The sequence below is a fragment of the Micropterus salmoides genome, unplaced genomic scaffold (genome assembly GCF_014851395.1).
Source record: "Micropterus salmoides isolate LMB-PRFRI ecotype aquatic unplaced genomic scaffold, ASM1485139v1 Ms_hic_scaffold_696, whole genome shotgun sequence".
In the NCBI taxonomy this organism is placed as follows: Eukaryota; Metazoa; Chordata; class Actinopteri; order Centrarchiformes; family Centrarchidae; genus Micropterus; species Micropterus salmoides.
In genome coordinates this window covers 22804-46036 of record NW_024044455.1, presented here as the reverse complement: position 1 = coordinate 46036, position 23233 = coordinate 22804, and the positions used below count along the sequence as shown (strand labels likewise).

At 44.8% G+C, this 23233-nt stretch overlaps 1 protein-coding gene across 1 annotated transcript; it reads right to left on the bottom strand.

Annotated features, from left to right (window-relative positions):
• Window positions 1–1752: 1752 nt before the first annotated feature.
• Window positions 1753–22468, bottom strand: LOC119891074. Its single transcript, XM_038702403.1, has 8 exons — window positions 22270–22468; window positions 22016–22190; window positions 21641–21936; window positions 19708–19823; window positions 19289–19537; window positions 18778–19185; window positions 4145–4456; window positions 1753–3659 (listed from the first exon to the last, which is right to left on the bottom strand). Exons 1-8 carry the CDS (start codon window positions 22451–22453, stop codon window positions 2187–2189), a joined length of 3213 nt encoding a protein of 1070 aa, XP_038558331.1. The 5' UTR covers window positions 22454–22468; the 3' UTR covers window positions 1753–2186.
• Window positions 22469–23233: the final 765 nt, after the last annotated feature.

The window sequence follows — 23233 nt, the reverse complement described above, 5'->3', positions numbered from 1 at the left end:
TTAAAGAACTCCCAGTGCACGATGGGACATGGACAGGCATCATTTATAGACAAGAATACACAACTTACTGTCCGCGACAGCCATACGGTCGATGCCTGTGGGGAAAAACAGCATTATAAAACATCCAATGACATGGGAATAATTTATGCATGGTGTAAACATACAGATTTACAAAAAAAAATGTTTATGTATACTTACTGGACTGAAGTCGCTGCCTTCTTCCACTCCACTTGAGTCAGCCATTACTCGTGGGGTTGACTCGGGTGGGGGACCCACAAGCACCTCGCCCAGCCCGGGGAGAGCCACCCTGGTTGGGTAAAGTGGCGCCCAGAGGCCCCTGTCACCTCTGGTTCTCCCTGGATGTTAACGGTCCTGGTAGCGCGGAGGACCCACAGCCTCTGCACTCTGCCCACCCGTGGCACCTCGATCGCGGGGAAGTTCCCTCTAAAACGGCCCTGGAGGTGTGGACTTTTTTCCTCTCAAAAACTGGGTTTCTGAAATCGTGCCAATGGTAGCTTGTGAAACAGGGGTAAACTCCTTGAAACGGGAAAACTCTGCAAAATGGCCCTAGAGGTCTAGGGCTTCGCAGGGTTTATCGGTGAAAACACTTTGTCATTTTTTCGAGCGAGTGAAATTTCGACAAAGTGTTTTTACCCATAAACTCGCTGGCGGCCCGAACCACAACCGGCGTCCCTGACTTGAGCACGACCTTGGATTGGGGCTGGCCCTGAGGGGCACAGGCCGGAAGCACCCTGGCCGCTGACGCACTCACCATTGCCGAGCCGCCCTTTCTGGTTTTCAGGTCTTTGCGCTCTGCCGCCCTCAGAGCATCGTAGCAACCGCTCTGCCGCCCCACAGAGCATCGTAGCAACCGCTCTGCCGCCCCACAGAGCCTTACAGCATTTATAGGAGGCCACCCGACCGTCTTATGCGCACACAGAGTGGCGGAGAGCCACCTCAGGCTGCCTGAGTCCTCAGTGCGAGTTACTTTCCACAAGATAAACAATTTGGGATGGGGCCCTTGCTCGGCACGGTCGCACCATGTTACAGCATAGACCACATTCATCCGTCCGTGGGATCCACCGTCAGGTCCTCCGTGCCCTCAGGGTTGCACCACTTCCCTGGGAGCTATCATGGTCCAAGTTGAGAGCTAGGATCCGAGGCTCCATCCATCAGCGGGGCAGCGAACGACCCTCATCGGGTCCCAACGCCAATGGGTGCCCAGGCAGACCGCCGCGACCCCAGCTGACACATACAACAGTGCAGCACTGAGGCACATGCCACTGTAGGCCGCACCGGCCACCCAGACAACCCAGAGACCAGGACTGGCGTCCTTGGGGGACCATGGGGACCCGGGCGGAGCCCAGGAGGACCCAGCTGACGCCCGACGCAACTAGATGCTGCGACACACGCCACTGTAGACTAGCCGGGGATGCGGGGCACCCACCATTATGAGGACCGGACTGCTCGACCACCGTCTTATGTCATGGAAGTCATCTGACCGCAACTCCGATCATCCGCATGGACATGCTGCAGAGATCGATCGTTTGCAGGAGGGCCCTCCTGCTCAGAATGTCCGCAAGCCGCTTGGCCCGTGGCTTGCTGAGGCCGATGCGCCATAGGACCACGTAGTTCCGTCTGTGCCACTTGCACCAATGGGGAATCCACGCACCATCACCGTGGAAATCGTGGGCCTCATACATATCAAGATCGGCACCAGCACTGTGTATTTCTCAGCCTCCCAGGTCCGGGACGAGGACCTTACCGGGACCGACCGGAATGCGCCTCTCCTTCCAGACTTCCCAACCGTGGCTAGCACATTCTCGCTGGAGGATTGCGCAGATCTTATTGTGGTTAGAGCATCTATATCTCTGGAGCCGGGGACAGCGGCCAACCACATGCCTAGTTGTTTCTCTCAACAGAGGGACTGGCCCTGCTGGCGGCCGGGGACTCTTTGCAGGGCAGGTAGCAAGGTCAGCACATTGGTACGCAGTTGGAGCGCCAACCTGAAACCAACTTCAGTCATGCCCCTGACTGGGGGGTCACACAGCCAGCTGTTGCTAGTTGTATCACTGTGGAAGACTACCACTCCAACACCTTGGGTCCTGAGTGTACACCATTGCTCAAATTCACGGTCCTGCCACATCGCGAGGGGAGGCGGGGGCCCCTCCGGGATATTCGTGACATCAGTAACAGCCGGGGCAGGCGTACTGATCGCCTTGGCACCGATCGAGGAGGACAGGTTCGAGATGTCTTTGGAGGAGACCACCGCCCGGGTCACCTCTCTGACAAGCTGGTCTTTGGAGCCCTGTCAAGCGGCGCCATTGGACGGAGGGAATATGAGCCGCCACTTTAACCACTCCAAGGCCGCCGTCTTTGGCTCGTGCGTAGAGCAAGCCATCAGCCGTGGAAAGACTGAGGTGCAGCCACTTTTTCACTGCAGAGCGGATGAGTCTGTCACGCTCAAGCAAAACCGCTTTGCCCACCATTCTGTGATCCGCCGCATAGGTAAGCCTCGGCAGGGCATACATTTTGAGGACCGCCAACTTCTGAGTTGGCTTCAGGAGTGCAGCAGAGATTCTGGTCAACAGGTCAACAGTCATCGACTTCAGGGGGGGCTTGATGATCCCCTTCCACGGAGTGAGGCAGACACCCAAATACCCCACTGATTCACCGATACCGATTAAGTGCAAGGGGGCCCCACCCAGCCTCCATTGGGGCCCGACGTTGATTCGATAGGAGGCACCGTTCGGGCTGATCAGGAAGCTGTGACATTTACTCGGGTTGACACCAAGACCAGTGAGCCTGGAGAATTCCTCTAATATCACCAGGTTTTTCGCCATGCCATCCCAGGAGTCGCTCAGCAGAACCAGGTCGTCGGCAAATGCAAAGGAGGTGACCCGCTCACCCCTCACCTTGAAGCCTTCCCCGTGCTCCTCCGACGCATACAACAAGGGATCGATGGAGAGGCTGAAGAGCAACGGGGAGAGGGGGTCACCTTGCTTGACCCCCTTCTTCAAATAGATACGATCAGTGGACCCATCAGCCATCTTGACCCTAGCATGGGACCCGTGGTACGCACTCCGGAGCAGTTCACAAATGTGTTGGTCTACCCCCAACTGGGCCAGAACGGCCTGAATGTGCAGGTGGGAGACAGAGTCAAAAGCCTTGGCAAAGTCCACAAAGACCACAGCCAGTGCCCGCTTCTCTCTCTTGCTCAACCGAATCATGCCTTCCAGCAACATTAGGTTCTCGGAACATCCAGGGGACTCAACAAACCCACGCTGCCATACGTGGGTGTTGCATGCCTCAGCCAACCTCTTGCATAAGATACCGGAGAAGGCCCTGAGGACGGTTGAGCTGATAGTGATAGGCCGCCACTGGCCTATATCCATTTGCTTGTCCCGGTCGGGGGACTTGGGGATTAAGGTAGTAACACTACCTTTCAAGCACTTGGGGACCTTGCCGGTGTAAAGAATGGCATTAAAGGCGCCGGCCAGCATAAGCCCTTTGGGGTCCCAGGCCAGAAGGGCTCCCCTCCCGATACCATCTGGGCCAGGCGCCGAACCCCTTTTAATCTTCTGCACTGCCGCTAGAACTTCGCCCGGGGAGATCGGACTGCAGAAGGGGGTGTTATCGGCCACGGCCGGGGAGGCAAACTGGCCCAAGCAAACAAAACCGTCAGGGCCTCCCTATATGGCCTCATAAGTTTCTTGGATTGTGGCTGCAGGGATACCGCACACAGCCGACACCGCTCCATCTTAAACCAACCGGGCTGCCTCGGCCCTGCGCCTACGGTAGACGCCCTGCAGGATCTTGTACCGGGATCAACTATAGATGGTTTCACCTGCCAGACCGATACTAGCCGTTCCACCTCACCACAAGTCGTCGGGGCCAACCAGCTATCGCTCAGTGTAAGACATCAACCACTGGTGTCCGTACACCACACTTCCCACGTCTTGTGAGGTGGGGGCCATGTCTCCAACCCCCAGGCGGCTCCCTGTCAGCTCAACCCTTCCTCGTTTTTGCCAGTGGGTTAATGTCTACCTTCCTTGGATGTGGTAGCCGTTTCTCAGGCTCCCTCTCCAGAATCGAACCCTGATTCCCCATTACCCGTGGTCACCATGGTAGGCACAGAAAGTACCATCGAAAGTTGATAGGGCAGACATTCGAATGAGACGTCGCCACCACGAGGGCCAGCGATCGGCTTGAGGTACTCTGCCTGGCGCCCCTGGTAGTCCGAACCGTAGCCCTGGTGCACCGTTCGGTGGCCCTGGTAGACCGGGCTGGAGACATGGTACACCGTTCGGCGGCCCTGGTACTCTGCCCGGTAGAAAGGAATCAGCAACGGATGACTCCCCGGGTTGGATGGGCTGTCACCTCTGGGAGTCAAGCTCTGGAAGTGGAGACACGTGGGGTTGACGCGGGTGGGGGGCCTACAAGCCCCTCGTCCAGCCTGGGGAGAGCCACCTTGGAGGGGTAAAGTGGCACCCAGAGGCCCCTGTCACCTCTGGGAGTCAAGCGGCGCCCAGAGGCCCCTGTCACCTCTGGGAGTCAAGCTCTGGAAGTGGAGACACTTGTGGTTCAGGCGAGCGGGGGACCATCGAGCCCCTCGCACAGCCTGGGGAGAGCCACCCTGGTCGGGTAAAGCGGCGCCCAGAGGCCCCTGTCGACTGATTCGTGGCCCTGGCACTCTGCCCGGTGGACAGCACTCAGTCCCGTGTTGGATGAGCTAAGGTGCGAAGCGTAAAGTGGTGCCCAGAGGCCCCTGTCACCTCTGGGAGTCAAGCTGTGGAAGTGGAGACACGTGGGGTTGACGCGGGTGGGGGGCCCACAAGCCCCTCGCCCAGCCCGGGGAGAGCCACCTTGGACGGGTAAAGTGGCGCCCAGAGGCCCCTGTCACCTCCGGTCCTCCCTGGATGTTAACGTCCCTGGTAGCGCGTAGGCCCCAAAGCCTCTGCACTCTGCCTAGCCGTGGCACCTCGATCACGGGGAAGTTCCCTCTAGAACGACCCTGGAGGTGTGGACTCGCTCGGGACTTTTTTCCTCTCAAAAACTGGATTTCTGAAATCGTGCCGATGGTAGCTTGTGAAACAGGGGTAAACTCCTCGAAACGGGAAAACTCTGCAAAATGGCCAAAGCCCTAGTCCTAGCCCTAGGGTTTATCGGTAAAAACACTTTGTCAAAAATTCGGCCTCAAAATGAGAAACTATTCAACGTACAATAATAAAAATAAAATACAAATCGAGGAGATAATATCAAAGTGACGAATGGACAAAATTCACATAAATACTCTCTATCACAGGCTCTTCTCGGCTCCAGCGTAGCTTCATTCGCCCTTTTTTTTAAAAAATCATTATGTTTGTCATGGTGATCATTTTCAACCCCATTTTCTCATTGTTTCGCTGGGTCCGCAGCTGGGGAGGGGGCTGCTTCCCTGGATGCCTGCCCAGCCAGGGCTCCATGCTCTGGGCCACAGACATCCAGCTGGGGAGGTGGTTGTGCTTGATGGAAAGAGGGGATTCAGGGCTACAATTTGGTGTATCACAAAAGAAAATCTGAGTGTCCTAGGCTGAGCAACCTGGTTAATATGTGGACAACATACAGTGGGTACGGAAAGTATTCAGACCCCTTTAAATTTTTCACTCTTTGTTTCATTGCAGCCATTTTCCAAAAATCTAAAAAGTTCATTTTATTTCTCAGTAATGTACACTCAGCACCCCATCTTGACAGAAAAAAACAGAAATGTAGACATTTTTGCAAATTTATTAAAAAAGAAAAACTGAAATATCACATGGTCATAAGTATTCAGACCCTTTGCTCAGTATTTAGTAGAAGCATCCTTTTGATCTAATACAGCCATGAGTCGTTTTGGGAAAGATGCAACAAGTTTTTCACATCTGGATTTGGGTATCCTCTGCCATTCCTCCTTGCAGATCCTCTCCAGTTCTGTCAGGTTGGATGGTAAACGTTGGTGGACAGCCATTTTCAGGTCTCTCCAGAGATGCTCAATTGGGTTTAAGTCAGGGCTCTGGCTGGGCCATTCAAGAACAGCCACGGAGTTGTTGTGAAGCCACTCCTTCGTTATTTTAGCGGTGTGCTTAGGGTCATTGTCTTGTTGGAAGGTAAACCTTCGGCCCAGTCTGAGGTCTAGAGCACTCTGGAAAAGGTTTTCGTCCAGGATATCCCTGTCCTTGGCCACATTCATCTTTCCCTCGATTGCAACCAGTCGTCCTGTCCCTGCAGCTGAAAAACACCCCCACAGCATGATGCTGCCACCACCATGCTTCACTGTTGAGACTGTATTGGACAGGTGATGAGCAGTGCCTGGTATTCGCCACACATACCGCTTAGAATTAAGGCCATAAAAGTTCTATCTTGGTCTCATCAGACCAGAGGATCTTATTTATCACCATCTTGGAGTCCTTCAGGTGTTTTTTTAGCAAACTCCATGCGGGCTTTCATGTGTCTTGCACTGAGGAGAGGCTTCCGTCGGGCCACTCTGCCATAAAGCCCCGACTGGTGGATTGCTGCAGTGATGGTTGACTTACTACAACTTTCTCCCATCTCCTGACTGCATCTCTGGAGCTCAGCCACAGTGACCTTTGGGTTCTTCTTTACCTCTCTCACCAAGGCTCTTCTCCCCTGATAGCTCAGTTTGGCTGGACGGCCAGCTCTAGGAAGGGTTCTGGTCGTCCCAAACGTCTTCCATTTGAGGATTATGGAGGCCACTGTGCTCTTAGGAACCTTAAGTGCAGCAGAAAATTTTTTGTAACCTTGGCCAGATCTGTGCCGTGCCACAATTCTGTCTCTGAGCTCTTCAGGCAGTTCCTTTGACCTCATGATTCTCATTTGCTCTGACATGCACTGTGAGCTGTAAGGTCTTATATAGACAGGTGTGTGGCTTTCCTAATCAAGTCCAATCAGTATAATCAAACACAGCTGGACTCAAATGAAGGTGTAGAACCATCTCAAGGATGATCAGAAGAAATAGACAGCACCTGAGTTAAATATGAGTGTCACGGCAAAGAGTCTGAATACTTATGACCATGTGATATTTCAGTTTTTCTTTTTTAATACATTTGCAAAAATTTCTACATTTCTGTTTTTTTCTGTCAAGATGGGGTGCTGAGTGTACATTACTGAGAAATAAAATGAACTTTTTAGATTTTTGGAAAATGGCTGCAATGAAACAAAGAGTGAAAAATTTAAAGGGGTCTGAATACTTTCCGTACCCACTGTATTGAAGTGCTGAGAATACCTCCTTAATTAGCTTTATTGTAATGCATATTTTGAGCTGTCCTGTTGAGCTAAATTAATGTGTTTAGGCTTGATGGAAAGAGGGGAGTCAGAGCTACAATCTGGTGTATCACAACTGAAAATCCGAGTGTCCTAGGCTGAACAGCCTGGTAATATTAGGAGTAAATTGTGGAGCCCTCAGAATACCTCCTTAATTAGCTTTATTGTAATGCATATTTTTAGGTATCCTGTTGGGCTAAATTAATGTGTTTAGGCTTGGTGGAAAGAGGGGAGTCAGAGCTACAATTTGGTGTATCACGACTGAAAATCTGAGTCTCCTGTCCTGAACAGCCTGGTAATATTCGGAGTAAATTGTGGAGCCCTCAGAATACCTCCTTAATTAGTTTGATTGTAATGCATATTTTTAGCTGTCCCTTTCTGCTATATTAATGTGTGTGGGCTTGATGGAAAGAGGGGAGTGAGAGCTACAATTTGGTGTATCACAACTGAAATTCTGAGTCTCCTGGGCTGAACAGCCTGGTAATATTCGGAGTAAATTTTGGAGCCCTCAGAATACCTCCTTAATTAGCTTGATTGTAATGCATATTTTTAGCTGTCCCTTTCTGCTATATTAATGTGTTTGGGCTTGATGGAAAGAGGGGAGTCAGAGCTACAATTTGGTGTATCACAACTGAAAATCTGAGTCTCCTGGGCTGAACAGCCTCGTAATATTAGGAGTAAATTTTGGAGCCTGGTAATATTCGGAGTAAATTTTGGAGCCCTCAGAATACCTCCTTAATTAGCTTGATTGTAATGCATATTTTTAGCTGTCCCTTTCTGCTATATTAATGTGTTTGGGCTTGATGGAAAGAGGGGAGTTAGAGCTACAATTTGGTGTATCACAACTCAAAATCCGAGTGTCCTAGGCTGAACAGCCTGGTAATATTAGGAGTAAATTTTGGAGCCCTCAGAATACCTCCTTAATTTGCTTGATTGTAATGCATAGTTTTAGCTGTCCCTTTCTGCTATATTAATGTGTTTGGGCTTGATGGAAAGAGGGGAGTCAGAGCTACAATTTGGTGTATCACAACTGAAAATCTGAGTCTCCTGGGCTGAACAGCCTGGTAATATTCGGAGTAAATTTTGGAGCCCTCAGAATACCTCCTTAATTAGCTTGATTGTAATGCATATTTTAGCTGTCCCTTTCTGCTATATTAATGTGTTTGGGCTTGATGGAAAGAGGGGAGTCAGAGCTACAATTTGGTGTATGACAACTGAAAATCTGAGTCTCCTGGGCTGAACAGCCTCGTAATATTAGGAGTAAATTTTGGAGCCTGGTAATATTCGGAGTAAATTTTGGAGCCCTCAGAATACCTCCTTAATTGGCTATATTGAAAAGCATATTTTTAGCTGTCCCTTTCTGCTATATTAATGTGTTTGGGCTTGATGGAAAGAGGGGAGTTAGAGCTACAATTTGGTGTATCACAACTCAAAATCCGAGTGTGCTATGCTGAACAGCCTGGTAATATTAGGAGTAAATTGTGGAGCCCTCAGAATACCCCCTTAATTAGCTTTATTGTAATGCATATTTTTAGGTATCCTGTTGGGCTAAATTAATGTGTTTAGGCTTGATGGAAAGAGGGGAGTCAGAGCTACAATTTGGTGTATCACGACTGAAAATCTGAATCTCCTGGGCTGAACAGCCTGGTAATATTCGGAGTAAATTTTGGAGCCCTCAGAATACCTCCTTAATTGGCTATATTGAAAAGCATATCCTTAGCTGTCCCTTTCTGCTATATTAATGTGTTTGGGCTTGATGGAAAGAGGGGATTCAGGGCTACAATTTGGTGTATCACAACTGATACACCATAGTGCTTTACAGCAGGCCTCTGGAAAGAGCCATATTTAGGCCTAACTCAACAGTTCTCTGACAGGGGCCACACGTTTGAAAATGAAAAATGTTGGTCTCCAGTGAAAGGCCTGGATCTAGGCTATATATTGTCCTATCACTGAAGTAAATGTGATCCTGTTGAAGAGAGAGCCAGGCCTATGAGTCAGCAGCAATTCTGCCCTCTTCGGTGAGACTTTGTAAAAATGCATCACCTGGGGAGAGGTTTATCCTGTACTCACCCGAAAATGTAAGACTTAGCTGTGTGTACTGTATGGCTGGTTTGAAGCTTCCAGGTTGTCTTATAATTCTGGATCTGGGCTTACAGTGCAGAGGAAGAGCTAAGCTTTAAATGTGTGTATCATTAACCATATATGTGAAAATGTTGGGCAGAAATACATAGCAAAAGCTTTAAGAAATCTGACCTCTGACCCCGGGCGGACAGGCATGCTAAATTGAGTCTGTCCTGGTGTATGTGGAGTCATCAAGTAGAGTCATCAGTCCTACTTGAAATTCAACCCCGACTCCAACAGTGCAAACCGTTTGGCTCTAGCACCTTCCTATCAAAAGTTATCCCCAAAAAACTCACCCGACTTTTGACACTTAGAATTTAGCTGTTATTTTCTGTCTGCAATGCGGCATATATGCTGCAGCTGGGACAGCTTCTGACAGCTACTCTTCAATTGTCTCCAAATTACATCTACTTGAAATTCAACCGCGAGTCCAACAGTGCAAACCGTTTGGCCCTAGCACGTTCCTATCAAGTGTAATAACTTTTTTTGACATTGTCCAAATAGGAACATAGACCCCACATTGAAAGTGATGCCAAATGTCAAAAAATGCTAATTTCCTTATTTTTTGACATTTAGCATCATTTACAGTGGGGGGGTCTGTGTTCCCAATTGTCAGGACAAATGTAAAAAAGTTTCCCAAATGTCAAATGTCACTTTAGAGGGAACCTCAAAGACAGCTGGGGGCCCCTCTACTGTTCCTGGAGCCCGCCTCATTATTGAGAGTCTGATGTTGAGTCAAATGTCAGACACTTTTCAATTATTCAGGCACCCAAAGCTAACTTAAAATAATTCATTTGACCCATGCGAGTAAACAACTATGTAATTTATTTTCAAAACACACAAACAGCAAACAGTAGGACAACTTATTTAAACAAATTTAAAAGGAACTATATGCAGAAAGTCTTAATAAATGTAAAACCAATAAAGTAAGTTGTATAAATATAAGTATTTGCTAGTGACCAGCTTCCTAAATCAGTTATTAAAAAGAGACCCGCCATGTTGGTGGTAAACACAGACCCCTCCCACCTGGGAGGACAACACTGGGTCGCTATCTATATTGACAAGCAGGGTGTGGGATCATTCTTTGACAGTTTTGGGAAACTCTCCGGTATACTCACATTTTCCTGAATCCTTTTCTGTCTTTCTCAACAGTAATTGTAAGTCCACGCAACATTCTGTTAGACAAGTGCAAGACGTGGATTCTGTAGTGTGCGGTCAGCATTGTGTGTTTTTTCTTTACCACATGGATAGAGGGATTCCTTATGAAAATGTAATGACTAAATATAGTAATAAACGGTCATGCAATGATTTTATGGTGTGCAAATTTGTGAAACGTGTACGACAATTTTTTTTGTTATTATGGTGATATAAATAAAAACACTTTGAAATGATAAAGCTATGTCTCTATGTATTTATTTAAAATTAAAAAGTCCAATGTCCAAAATCCAATCACTCAATCACATTTCACGAGATACAAAGGAACTTGTTTCATTGTTTGCTAATCGACCCCCTCTGGTAACAAGAGGTGTAGATGCTGGTCCAGTAATAAGAGGAGAAGATTCTCCAGTCTTTATTAATCTTGTCAATTTTTCTTTTGACCTGTTGATTTGGTACAACTGATAAAGGTATATTCAATATAGCCAACGATTGCGGATATTCATCCCAACCTGTAGGTCTCTGGCTGTCAGACACGTTGTGAGAAGCAGTTACTCCTCTTATCAAATCATACACGAGACCCTTTAATAACATTATCATTAAACACAAACTCCCCACGTTCAGTCCATGCAGATATGAGGACATTTTATCCAAAATATGCTGAGCTTTATTCCTGCTGTTTTTTGGCATGTTTTTTAAAACTTCTTCAAAAACAAAGTCTCTTCCTTCTTGATTCTTCTGCTCTTAAGTGTGAAAATCTTCAGCGACTGGCATTGACAAAGTTAGTGTGTTCTGGTATTTTTCCTCCTTGTTTTACCATGGTGAGAAATCTCTGCAATGCGATGGAATATTTTTTTGCTTTTTCATGAAGATCTTCAGTCTTTTGATCCAGAATGTCTTTTATAGTACGATCCAGGTCATTTTCAATTGTTTCTCGAATAGACTTGTGTGCCGGAGGTCTTCTTAAAAGATCAAGTTGTTGTTTAGGTACCAGAAACATTTTTGTGCATACTCCATAGTCATCTAAGTTTGTCTTGAAGCAATAAGACTCGTTATAAAAGGCACAGCGATACTCAGGAGGGGTGGAAGAAAACCGCAGACTGTTTAAGCAACGTCTTCTTTTTCTTTGAAGCGCAAACCTTTTTATTGGCGAGCAGCCTAATCCCTGCCTTCTTCTTTTTTAATTTTTGATGCTGTGTCTTATTTAAAGGAATTTTACTCTTTAAAACATTGTAAGCTATTTCGCATAACGCTACCAAAAGGTCTGGTGATGCAGATTTAATAATATTCACTCTCTGAGATGAGATGCTCCGTGCATAATTTGCAGTAAAGACAGGTTTCTTTTAATGCGATCAGACATGTTTATTTACTTTCTCTTAGGCACATACACAACAGGCAGGTCTGAAAGCAAGTCGTTTCTGAGTCTGAAATCATCAGGTGTCTTAGCTTTAAAATCAATCATCATAATTGGTATTCAGAGTAATAGTACGGCTAACTTTGCCTTGAAAAAACAACTTAAATTTCTATGATGCACATATTTTGTAAACACATTTGGGACCTCATTGTTATTGCTAGCATGATTGATTAAATCATCAATAATCAACAAATAGTTTTTATCTACAGGCAGCAATGTGTCATCGCATTAAGACAATGGCAAACCCTCAACAAAATCCACATTTTATAATTTTCAATGACTGGTCATACAATGGTTGCCAGCACAAATAAATATTTACAACATTTTCAATATGTTTTGAAATTAACATTTCGGCATCTTCCATCAACATTTTCACAAAATATGTTTTACCGCTGTTTGAAGGACCTGAGACAATTCGACTAAAAGGATGTTGTAGTCTAAAATCAAAACCATCAGTCTCCCTAACAGCCTGGTATGGTAAAGTTCTCAGATCAGGAAAAACTGCATTACGTGTACATGACTTGAAATCTTTTGGCAATTGTTTTGTTTTTTAGTTCGAAAGCCTTTTTATTTCTCACTATAGTGTCTGATTTTATCATCACGTGTCGCGGTGTCTCATCACAATTCACAAACTCAATCAGGGTTTCTGAAGTGACGACTGATGCGTTATGAGAAGTTAATGTCAAATCAAGTTAAATCAAGAGGTGAATTTGTACATTAGGTATACTTTGTCAATTAAAGCAAACCAGACAGCCTTCTGTGTTTGAGAACAGGGATTACGTACTGTAAACTCGGATTCTATGAGTATAGGTGCAGCCCTCTAAGTTGAAGGCCTCACTGGGCCTGGGTTCTCAGTACTGAAGAAAAGGCATTTGGGAGCCAAAAGCTGGTTCTCACCGTTGTATGTATTCAAGGTACGGACATAGGAGAGGCCCACGCTGTGGGTGGGCGTAGACTAAAATTCTCAGTGCCGTGCAGGCGCGTGGAAGGGGATACCCAATAGCGATAGCCTTAGAGGGCCACGCCTATACTCATTGAATCCAGGTTACAATACGTAACCCCCGTTCTATTTCGTAAAGGCTTCGCCCTCTAAGGCTATCGCTATTGGGTTAGAGGCGAAGCAGGATGAGTCAACGCCTCACTGGCCCATGCGGTACCACCAAGCACAACTCACCTGCCTAGAGCCATAATAAGCCACCCAGTCGCCCTCTGACCGCGGCATCGGTGTCGGTGTGCATGCGAGCACCGATGGCGTGGCATGGGAGGCCGAGGGCCAACCCATGCGTAAGTCGGGAAATTGGATGGGGGGCCCTGCAGCTGTACAGATGCAGGCGGGGTCACGACAGCAACCGCATCAGCTGCGCACAAGGCAGGGCCACGTAAGCAGCGGCCACCCCCCCCCAACACCGTCCCATGGGAGGGCGCACCGTCTACCGGTCTGGGTCTGTTTCTACAGGTTCACTTGGCTCCTGAGTGTAGCTGTTGCAGTTAATTTTCGCACTGGAAGTTGATTCTGCCTTCAAATAAGGTTGTATATTTGACTTTAGAAGTAAGGTACACAGTATGCTTAGCGTTTAAGTGGTTTATGTCGTGAGACAGCAATGTGGTAAGGTGACTGAATGAAAACAAACTTCCCCTTTTCGAAAGAGGCTTATGAATTTGTCTTTCAATGCCATGCTAGGTACACAAAATGTGCAAAGCAAGTTAAATTGTAATAAATAGCTTCCACGGAAAACATCACCATGTGTCACCCCTCAGAGCTTTCAGAAGATTTCCATAATGCAAAGTGACAAATACCATATGCCTAAATCGACCTATATGAAGTGATCTTTGATTAGTTCTTGTCAAACTGTTGTGCTGTTTGGGCACATTCAGAAAAAAATCATTACTCCCATAGAAAGGTTTATTTATACCACGCAGAATAGTTAATGTTTAGTGTCTTGACCCTATCACTCCCCAAAGCATACACTAAAACAGGTGGAAACGGGAGTGGTGGTGATGTTGACTAAAGCTCAGAAGCTGTGGCGGTTGTTTGCACTTAAATCAAGCACCCACTTGCTGACATTGGAGAGGTGTTGAGGTGACAGAGACTTAATCATATGCTGAAATTGTCCAGTCATGATATACAGCATGTATCCTGGCTAAAAAACGTACTTTCAAAATCCACATAGCGATCATGATGCAATAACTATTTGCTGAGCTACTTGGTTAAACTTATAGACAGCGCTGGTATAGTCCTTGTGTTGTACTGAAGTGCACCAAACGAACAACTTAGACTAAACAAAGACTCCAAGGCTAAATTGAGTACAATTAGAAGTTTAGAAGAACTAGTGTAACATCATGGCATTACACGACTGCTTAATTAATGATGTGAGTGCTGATGTTTCTTGTGATCACTAAGCTTAAAATAGAAACCATAAGCTATAAGCAACTTTTATTTACCAGACAGTTCAGTTTGCTCCACTGGACGAAAGAAAAGTCTCCAACTATATTGCATTGATACAGAATTATTCCAATGGAAAGTTTCCCGTGTACTTTAAACGAAAATTACAATTACAGTATGTGATAGCTGGCAACCATTCTTAGGTCCTGAAAGGCTGAGATTCCCCTTAGTATTGAGTCTAAAATTTCAATTAGTAGATGATGATTATTTGTTTCATAATTCATTTAAACAGATTTGCACATACTGACGCCTAGTTATCTTTCTAAACTCTTAGTTTCCTTATTTGTCACATTTTGTCTTTAGGTTAAATGTATCCATTCTTCAAAAATGGAGGCACGTTATCACATTGATGCAAAATGTCCTGTAAGCCTAGTATTGCCACAAACAGGAGAACATGAGATCATGACAGATGACCAGAACTCTGTCCAACTTTGGTGGATAACTTATCTTAGCATGGACATAAACAGGGGGAACCTACTGTCAGCAGCTGGATGAGGTTTGGTGCGTGGATGTCAAAAATGTATAGAAAGTCACATCATATACTCAAGCAAACCCAACCCAGCTGGCCACACGCCACATTGGGTCACAGCAAGTAGGCAGAACTGACACATGCTGCATGCCAACGTCCACTCCTGAGTTTGTATGTGTGTGTTTCTACCAGGCTTTTCAAGGTAACTCCAATTTCCCATCCTGCTGTGTTCTGGATTATCAACATCTTTGTCAGCAAGGAACCGAGACAATCCATACCATTGGGTGAGTTGTCTCTATAAACACTCATTCAAAAAGACTCATTGAGCCACTGTTTGCCCATCAGTCAGTCATACAAACATTCTGTTGAGCACCCCGAGTCCATTAAAGGTACACTACATGCTAAGGACTTACAGGTTTCTTGTGTGGATTGGACCAATAGATTTCCAGTTACGTCTCTTTGTCAATATATTTGCAATCGTTGAGGAGTGAGACGGTCTTCTTTAGTATTCACTAGGTTTATCGCAGGAGCAAGCGACAGCAAAGGCAAAAACTATGCCACAATGTGCATGTTTTCTATGCTACTAGTTTCAAGTATATATTTAGAATAAATGACAGTCTCATTAATAATTTGTTATTTTTCACACAATAAATCGTTTCAATTCTTTTGGTGTTATTGGAATACATAACACTTTACATAAATCTTCACACTAAACTGTTGCATTGGGCTGCAGGCAAAATTAAAATAAATGTTATTTAAATACTTTTACTCTTTTGTTTCACAAGCAAGATGCCAAATGGCTAAAGATAACCTTCAGATTCACAGCCAAGCAACAGAATACTGAATTGCCTGAATACATTAATGTATTGATCAAATACTTTATTATTGTTTCTATTATATTACATTTACCATGCGCGCGCACACACACACACACACACACACACACACACACACACACAAACAAACAAACAAACAAACAAACACACACACACACTTACTGATGGTGACATGGACTTAGTTTCACATTTGAGAGAGGGCTGTCAGTGTATGTCAAGATCTGTCAGCATACAACAAACTAATAGGATGGATAGTTATTAGATGAGGAGCCTACCATCAAAACTAAAAACTATGAAGTTACTCTCTAAGGCACTTTTTTCATGGAGTGGTCAATTTTGAGACTTTGGTCTATTTTGCTTCCATGTCTTCTTTTACTCTAATGGAAATAAGAGGGGGGAGCGCATCAGAACTCCAAAGTCTCATCTTCCGACCTGATAGCCTATTTAGATTTTTCCCCCAATAAATATATTTGTTTGACAGGGAATCTGTTATAAATATACTGTATATTCATTTATTTAAAAAACAACAAAACAACAACAAAACAAGCATCCCAGAAAAAAGGATGTCTGTTTGATGTCTGTGTGCACGTGCCTGTTTCCAGTACAAGATATTCCAAAGACCTATCCTTAGGCATCTTATGAGCTTTTCCTCCAGCTCCAGGGTTCTTAAGAGTCTGTCAAATTCTGGTGTGTATGTCAGTTTCCTGCGTTTTCCCTGATTACACAATTGTGAATTTTTAATATTTGAAAAAATACAATTACCCTGGTCAGTAAAACTGTTGAAAATATTTTCTTTTTGCTTTTGTCAGTTAAATAAAGATTCATGTGAATTTACACATCCCAGATTTTGATATTGATTGCAATTTGGGAAAAATCCTAACTTTTATTGAAAAGGAGTTTGTATGTATGTATAGAACATCCATCAATAATAATTAATATTTCACTCACTGGTAGAAGTGCAAATATTGGCAGTTCCTCAGTGCTGCTCTCAGTAGATTCACAACACTAAGCATGTCCATAAATGACAAGAATTAACTTAAGTGCTTAATATAATTACTATATTTCATATATATTATATTCAATTAGGTACTACACATAACAGATATTGTTGTTCATATATAGATGATTGTAAAGTGACAAGAGACAAAACATTGTTCAAAGTGTTGTGCCATTAAAATGTGTTTGTTTTGCTCACTGGGTCTGGCTCCTCTTTACATTTAAAAAAAATGCCCTCCGTCTGGACTGCAGCCTCTACAGTAACTTACAAAAACAATGTAATTCGAGGTACAATTCCAAAGGAATGATGTTATATTTATATTGCAAATGAGGAATATTCTATTAAAAATGACAAATGTTGCCACTATCGAAAACCAAAACCTTCACCTTATCTAAAACAATGCTCCAGAGATTTTAATAAATTAACTTAATGGGAAACGAAATAAAATATAACCACTCTGCCTTGTAAAAAACAGTGAACTTTCTTAATTGCTGAAAGAGTAGCTGTGTTATGTGGAGACGAGGAAAAAAAGACCGTCACAAAATTAACTTTTTTAATGGTTGAAAGAGTAGCTGTGTCATGTGGAGACGGGGAAAAAGATGCGAGCTCCCGTCAGACTCGGGAGGAGAATTCTGATAATCCACAAGGCAGCCTTCTCACTAATTCAGAAGTTTACAGCAGCAGGGTATTTTCCAATGTTTGAATAGTAATGAGTGAAGAGAATCCATACAAGTCTTTTCATACAATATTTATCCAACATATAGAGCACATAGATGATTTCAAAGGCATTTAATGTACAATCTCACCTTCACCATGGATGCACTAGTGGGTAAGGAGTGACATCTTGTACTCAATCCTGAGTGAGACAGGAAGCCAGTAAATTCAGAAAATTCTAAAAGGTTTAGAAACTTCGAGCACCACTGTATAGCATACATCCATGGCAATAATTAACGTCATGTACAATATCAGCCAGAACATTATTCTTTAAATTAATTATTCTTCCAGCTCTCGTGGCTGTGCTGTGTTGCTTATTTAGTGTGTGTGATTGTTTCTTGTTTTCATTTTTCTCTTAGTTGTCTTACTATGTCGGCTGTTTATTGCTGCTGTTCGGCTGGTTGTCTTTTACTATTATTATTATTTGTATTGTTTGTTTTTGTTTGTTTGTTTGTTTGTTTGTTTGTTGTTTTTCTCCTCCCCAAGCCCCCCTCTCTGTTCTATTGCAGGTTTCGTTGCTTTCTGCAATTGGTGTTTCCCACAGCTTTTCCCTGTTGTCCCCACCTTCCATCCCCCTTCCCCCCTTCTCTTACAGGAAATAGCTGTCAAAAATGAGTTTGATGGAATGTCTTGTATATTTCTCTCTCTCATTTCCTTATTTTTTGACATTTAGCATCACTTACAATGGGGGGGGTCTGTGTTCCCAATTGTCAGGACAAATGTCAAAAAGCTTCCCAAATGTCAAATGTCACTTTGGAGGGTACCTCAAAGACAGCTGGGGGCCCCTCTACTGTTCCTGGAGCCCCCCTCATTATTGAGAGTCTGTCCTGGTGTATGTGGATACTGGTGATGGTTCCTGGGGGGCCCAGGACCACAAGGTCCAGTCTGACAAATGGGAACATAGACCCCCCATTGAAAGTGATGCCAAATGTCAAAAAATGCTCATTTCCTTATTTTTTGACATTTAGCATCACTTACAATGGGGGGGTCTGTGTTCCCAATTGTCTGGACAAATGTCAAAAAGCTTCCCAAATGTCAAAAACCCACCTTGTCGGTACCTGAACCACAGCTGGGGGCCCCTCTACTGTTCCTGGAGGTCCCCCTCCGTAATGAGAGCCTGTCCTAGGAGTTTTGGGGAGACTTCTGTAATCCTGGTCATGGTTGATGGAGGCCCCCAAAAACACAAGTCCAAATGTTGAGTGAAATGTCAGAAACTTTTCAATTATTCAGGCACCCAAAGCTAACTTAAAATAAATCATTTGACCCATGCGAGTAAACAACTATGTAATTTATTTTCAAAACACACAAACAGCAAACAAAAGGAACTACATGCAGAAAGTAGTAAACAAGGGGCAGTGTAGGTGGGCCTTCGGCTCCGTCGTCTTCCTTCTCCGATTCCAAGCCTGCGGCCTTCCTCTGCCGCATCTCCTCAAGCTCCTGCTCCAGGCTGGAACCTTCAGATTCCTGGTACGGGACCTCACCTTCTTCCTCTGAACTGGAGTCGGTGGATTCCTTCCTGGCTCTCTTTCTGGAGGAGGTGCGGTGAGTGGGGCCTGTGGAGGTGGAGGCTGGGCATTCAGCAGCAGGGGTGGCTGACATTGCCTCAAAATGAAGCCGCATTTCTTTGGCCTGCTTTACGTCCAGATTGAGAGCGTAGAATCGGTCAGCAGTGGCAGTGTTGTGACACATGAAGGTGGCAATTCTTTTTTGGACCTCATCAGAGTGGTGGTTCTTTGCCTGGAGACAGCAGAGGAGAGGGAGAAAATGGACACGTGAGTGAAGGCAGCAGGTTGTTTGGATTGCAGAGTTGCTTGAATACGACTGAATGTAAAGAACTCACGTGTGCCGACACACCCGTCCTGATGTCGATGAAGTTGGGCTTTCCGGGGAGGCCCATCTCCCCCCACGCCGTCTGCATGTACCTGACCATGTTTTTTGCAGGCCCTTTACTGGCTGTAAAGAACACAAGGTTGTTTCGGGGGTGGCACCGCTCCCTCAGGTCCAGCCAGGTCTCCAGCCAGCCAAACTCTTCGGGGTGGAAAAATATTTGTGCCGCCCCAAAGTCCTTGTTCGTTTTGTGTTCGCTAACCTGTGGACACATTTACAAACAAGATTCTGTGAGTGACATTCTGACAAACAGAAACATTTCAGGCTGTCCAAACGAGCCCGATCCTCTTCTCAAAAGTATGCAGATTGTGAAAATATCAGAGAATGACCAATATTTGACAAACATTCATCAGTCAAAAACATCATACTTACACAAACCACAAAACCATCATCCCCGTCCTTGCTGTCTTTTCGAGCAGCCTGCACCTCCGCCACCTTCATGTTTGTAAGGACCCCCGGGCGGTGACCGTAGAGGCAGGCCACAAAGGCTGAAAAGTAGCCGTAAAATCTATACCGGAGCTGCTGGGTGTTGTCCTCATATTTATTTCACTTTTATTTCATATTTATTTCACACACACACATCATCATTTTTAGGGACAAATTACAATGGTAACAGGAAGGTTATTGTGTGAAAAGGGGGAACCCCAAAGAAGCTATTAAAGCTTTTAAGAGGGGGCCCAATATATATATAGATAATATATAATATATAAAAACAAATAATATAAATACAACACAAGCACTACAAACAAACAAAAGATCGATCCCAGAACAAATATAACACTTCCAAAATGATCAAAAAGTATATGTTAAGAGCAAATATTCCTTCAGATTTTTTTTTAAAACGGAGACAGAATGCACCAATTTAAGGTTTTCCTCAAGCTTGTTCCAAATCTGCGGACCTCTACAGACTACACGCAGGCTCGTACATTTCAAACTTCTGATTTTACCAGTAATTAAGTCTTTTTCCCTTGTGTGATATGTATGCTGGGGTCGACTGACTGGGACAAGTTCACACAATCGGTCATTTAGCTTATGAATAACTTGGAATATCATACAAGAAAAGAATTGTATTCGGTAAGTCTTAATAGACCCAGGCGATGAAACAATAGACGCGAGGGGGTATTTGGCTCAGACCACGTCATTACCCGTATAATTTTTTTCTGTAAAGACTGTATTTTTTTCAGGTAGCAAGTAAAAGTGTTACACCATATGACATTGCAATAATTTAAATGGGATTCAAACAATGTTTTATATAAGATAACAAGTGCTGACTGCGGGAGAAAATGTCTTACTTTGAAAAATAGTCCAACGTATTTTGATAATTTGGTTATTAACTGGTCAATATGACATTTGAATTGTAGACATTCATCAATAAAGACTCCGAGAAATTTAATGGTGTTTACTCTTTCAATAATTTGTTCATTTATTTTAAGGCAGACATACTTATTTACCAATTGATTTTGTTTGGAAAGAAACACGATGTAGTTAGTCTTATTTATGTTAAGAGATAATTTATTGCACCGAAACCAGATAGCAACATTTCGTAATTCTCTATTTATTGTTTCTTCCATATCGTCTGGATTCTTATGTGACATAAATAGATTTGTGTCATCAGCAAATAAAACCTTGTATAAAGCCATTGTGGAATTTCCAAAATCATTTATATATATTAAGAAAAGAAGAAGATCCCAAAATGGATCCCTGAGGGACTCCACATTTAATGGGTTTGCTTATTGAAATTTGTTCATTGATACTTACATACTGCTGTCTACCAAATAGATAACTTCTGAACCAGCTAAGGGCTAATAGTCTAATTCCATAATGGTGTAATTTATTTAATATTTTTAATATTATTATTTATTTCATGTGGTTCTTTTCTTCCTAAAACCATATTGAGAAGAAGCAATAATATTAAGTTTATCAAGGTAGCCATATAGCCTATTGTACACTACTCTCTCTAAAAACTGTGGGCAAGATTGATATCGGACGATAATTGCACATATCCTTTTTATCCCCAGATTTGAACACTGGTATCATTTTGGCAATTTTTGTCCTTTTTGGTACAGTTCCAGCAAGCAGAGAGAGATTAATACAATAAGTCAATGGCTCCCTGATATTAAATGCTATGGCTTTCAGAATTTTACTACAAATTTCATCCTCACCAGCAGTATACGAACTTGGTAAATTAGTAATTATTTTATAGACTTCATCACAATTCCTTCAGTTCATCTGAGGAAAGAAGAAAAAAAGTGTTTCAGCACCTTGGACAAACACAGAGGCTTACTGTGCACTGAGAAACACTCACCCAGCAGCTCAGGAATCTTTGATTTGGCCAGCTTCCAGCACCTCGTCAGGGTCTCCATGGCGATGACCTTCGACATTTTTTTAGCCTTAACATGGAGCTGGTGCAACACCACCTTCTTATTTATATTAGCCAGGGCGGCCCGGACCACCCCGATCACCCCGGTGATCTGCGCCTGGGAGAGGCGACAGAGGAGTGGCGGCGTCTCCTTGAAATATTTCAGGAATTGGAACACGTTGCGCAGATAGAAATTTGCCGTTGTGATGGTCTTTCCCATCTCGGTCAGCGTGTCGACCCATCTGAAAATGCACAAGCCTGCACTCAGTCGCTGTTCACAGACTCTTTTCACAACTCAAGGACAAATAAAATCACCCTTACTTCCTTATTTTCTCCAGCTGGTCCAGAAACCTCCATGTGTGGAGCTCTGAGCTGCCCATGCTTAGAAAAAACAAAAATGACTTCACCCTGCTGACTTTGGAGAAGGTGTTTTCTAGCTGTTTCTGTGAGGGGCAGCTTCCCTCATGGTGCCTCTGGTAGTCAGTGAGGTATTTGTCTGTGAACACACATAGAAAACTGTCAGATTACACGTGGAAACCTTTTATCACTCGCTCACGTGCTACTTTGTTACTTACCAATTGAGCTGGGGAAAACAAGGTTCCTCATCCCAAGGGTCCGGCCGCTCCCCTGAAAGAGTTTCCTCATCACCGACCTCCCAGGATTGCCGGTCACAGGGCTCTGGCCGTCGTCAGCTCTCTCCTCCTCCTCCTTCTCCTTCACTGCTGCTGCCGCAGCCGGTGCTGGTGCTGCTGCTGCCATACCTCCTGAAGATGCTACCGCAGAAGATGCTGCAGAAGCTGCCGTCACCGCCCCTCCTGCTGCAGTCGCTGCCTCCACCGTCCCTGTTGCTGCAGTTACCACCTCCACCGCCCCTGCTGCTTCGCAATCGCCTGGCCCTCTTCTGGAGCTACTTAAATTGGCGCCTGAGGTCGCCAAGCTCCTGCTCCAAGTCTTTGTTCTTCTGCTGCATTGTCCTTAATGCCTGTCTATGCAGCACGCAGTCTGGTTTGGAGAACATCTCCTCCTCCTCCTCCTGCACATCCTCAGGGACTTGGACCTCGTTGTCCCCCTCTTCCTATAGCTCCAGGTCCAGGGCTGTTGCCATGGGAGGCGTGGGGTTGGTTGCCCTGAGGGCGGCCAGCGACGTCAGAGTCTTTCTCCTCCTGATAGCCTCCATGTGTGCCTTCACCTCCTCCGGTGCCAGCTCAGGGTGTCTTCCCAGGAGGTGCCTGTCCAGTCGGGTGCTCTTGTACGAGCACCCAGAGACCGGACAGGCACAAAGCCTAACATTGACCCTCCTGGTCGCCAGATTTAGAAGGAGACTCCTCTCCTCTGGGTTGGCCACACTGTGGCCGTTTCGAAAGTGGTTAGACATGGCGTTGTACACTTTGCAGCACACTGGACAGCAACTGCTCTTTTTAGGGAGCGTCATGTCTGCAGGGAAAAAAACAAAGAATTACTGGTTATGAACTTGAATTAACACAATCACATTTTAATATAACACAGGGAATCATATAGTTCAAGTGCAGTTAAACTGTG

What these genes read in the sequence shown, in the direction of transcription:
- LOC119891074 (XM_038702403.1), bottom strand. Translation starts at nt 22,453, where the DNA reads ATGGCAGCAGCAGCACCAGCACCGGCTGCGGCAGCAGCAGTGAAGGAG. An exon ending in GGACGGGTGTGTCGGCACAC is followed by an intron (nt 19,186 to 19,288) that starts GTGAGTTCTTTA and finishes TGCTGTCTCCAG; the next exon opens with GCAAAGAACCACCACTCTGA. An exon ending in TTGTTTACTACTTTCTGCAT is followed by an intron (nt 4,457 to 18,777) that starts GTAGTTCCTTTT and finishes GGCTCTCCCCAG; the next exon opens with GCTGGACGAGGGGCTTGTAG.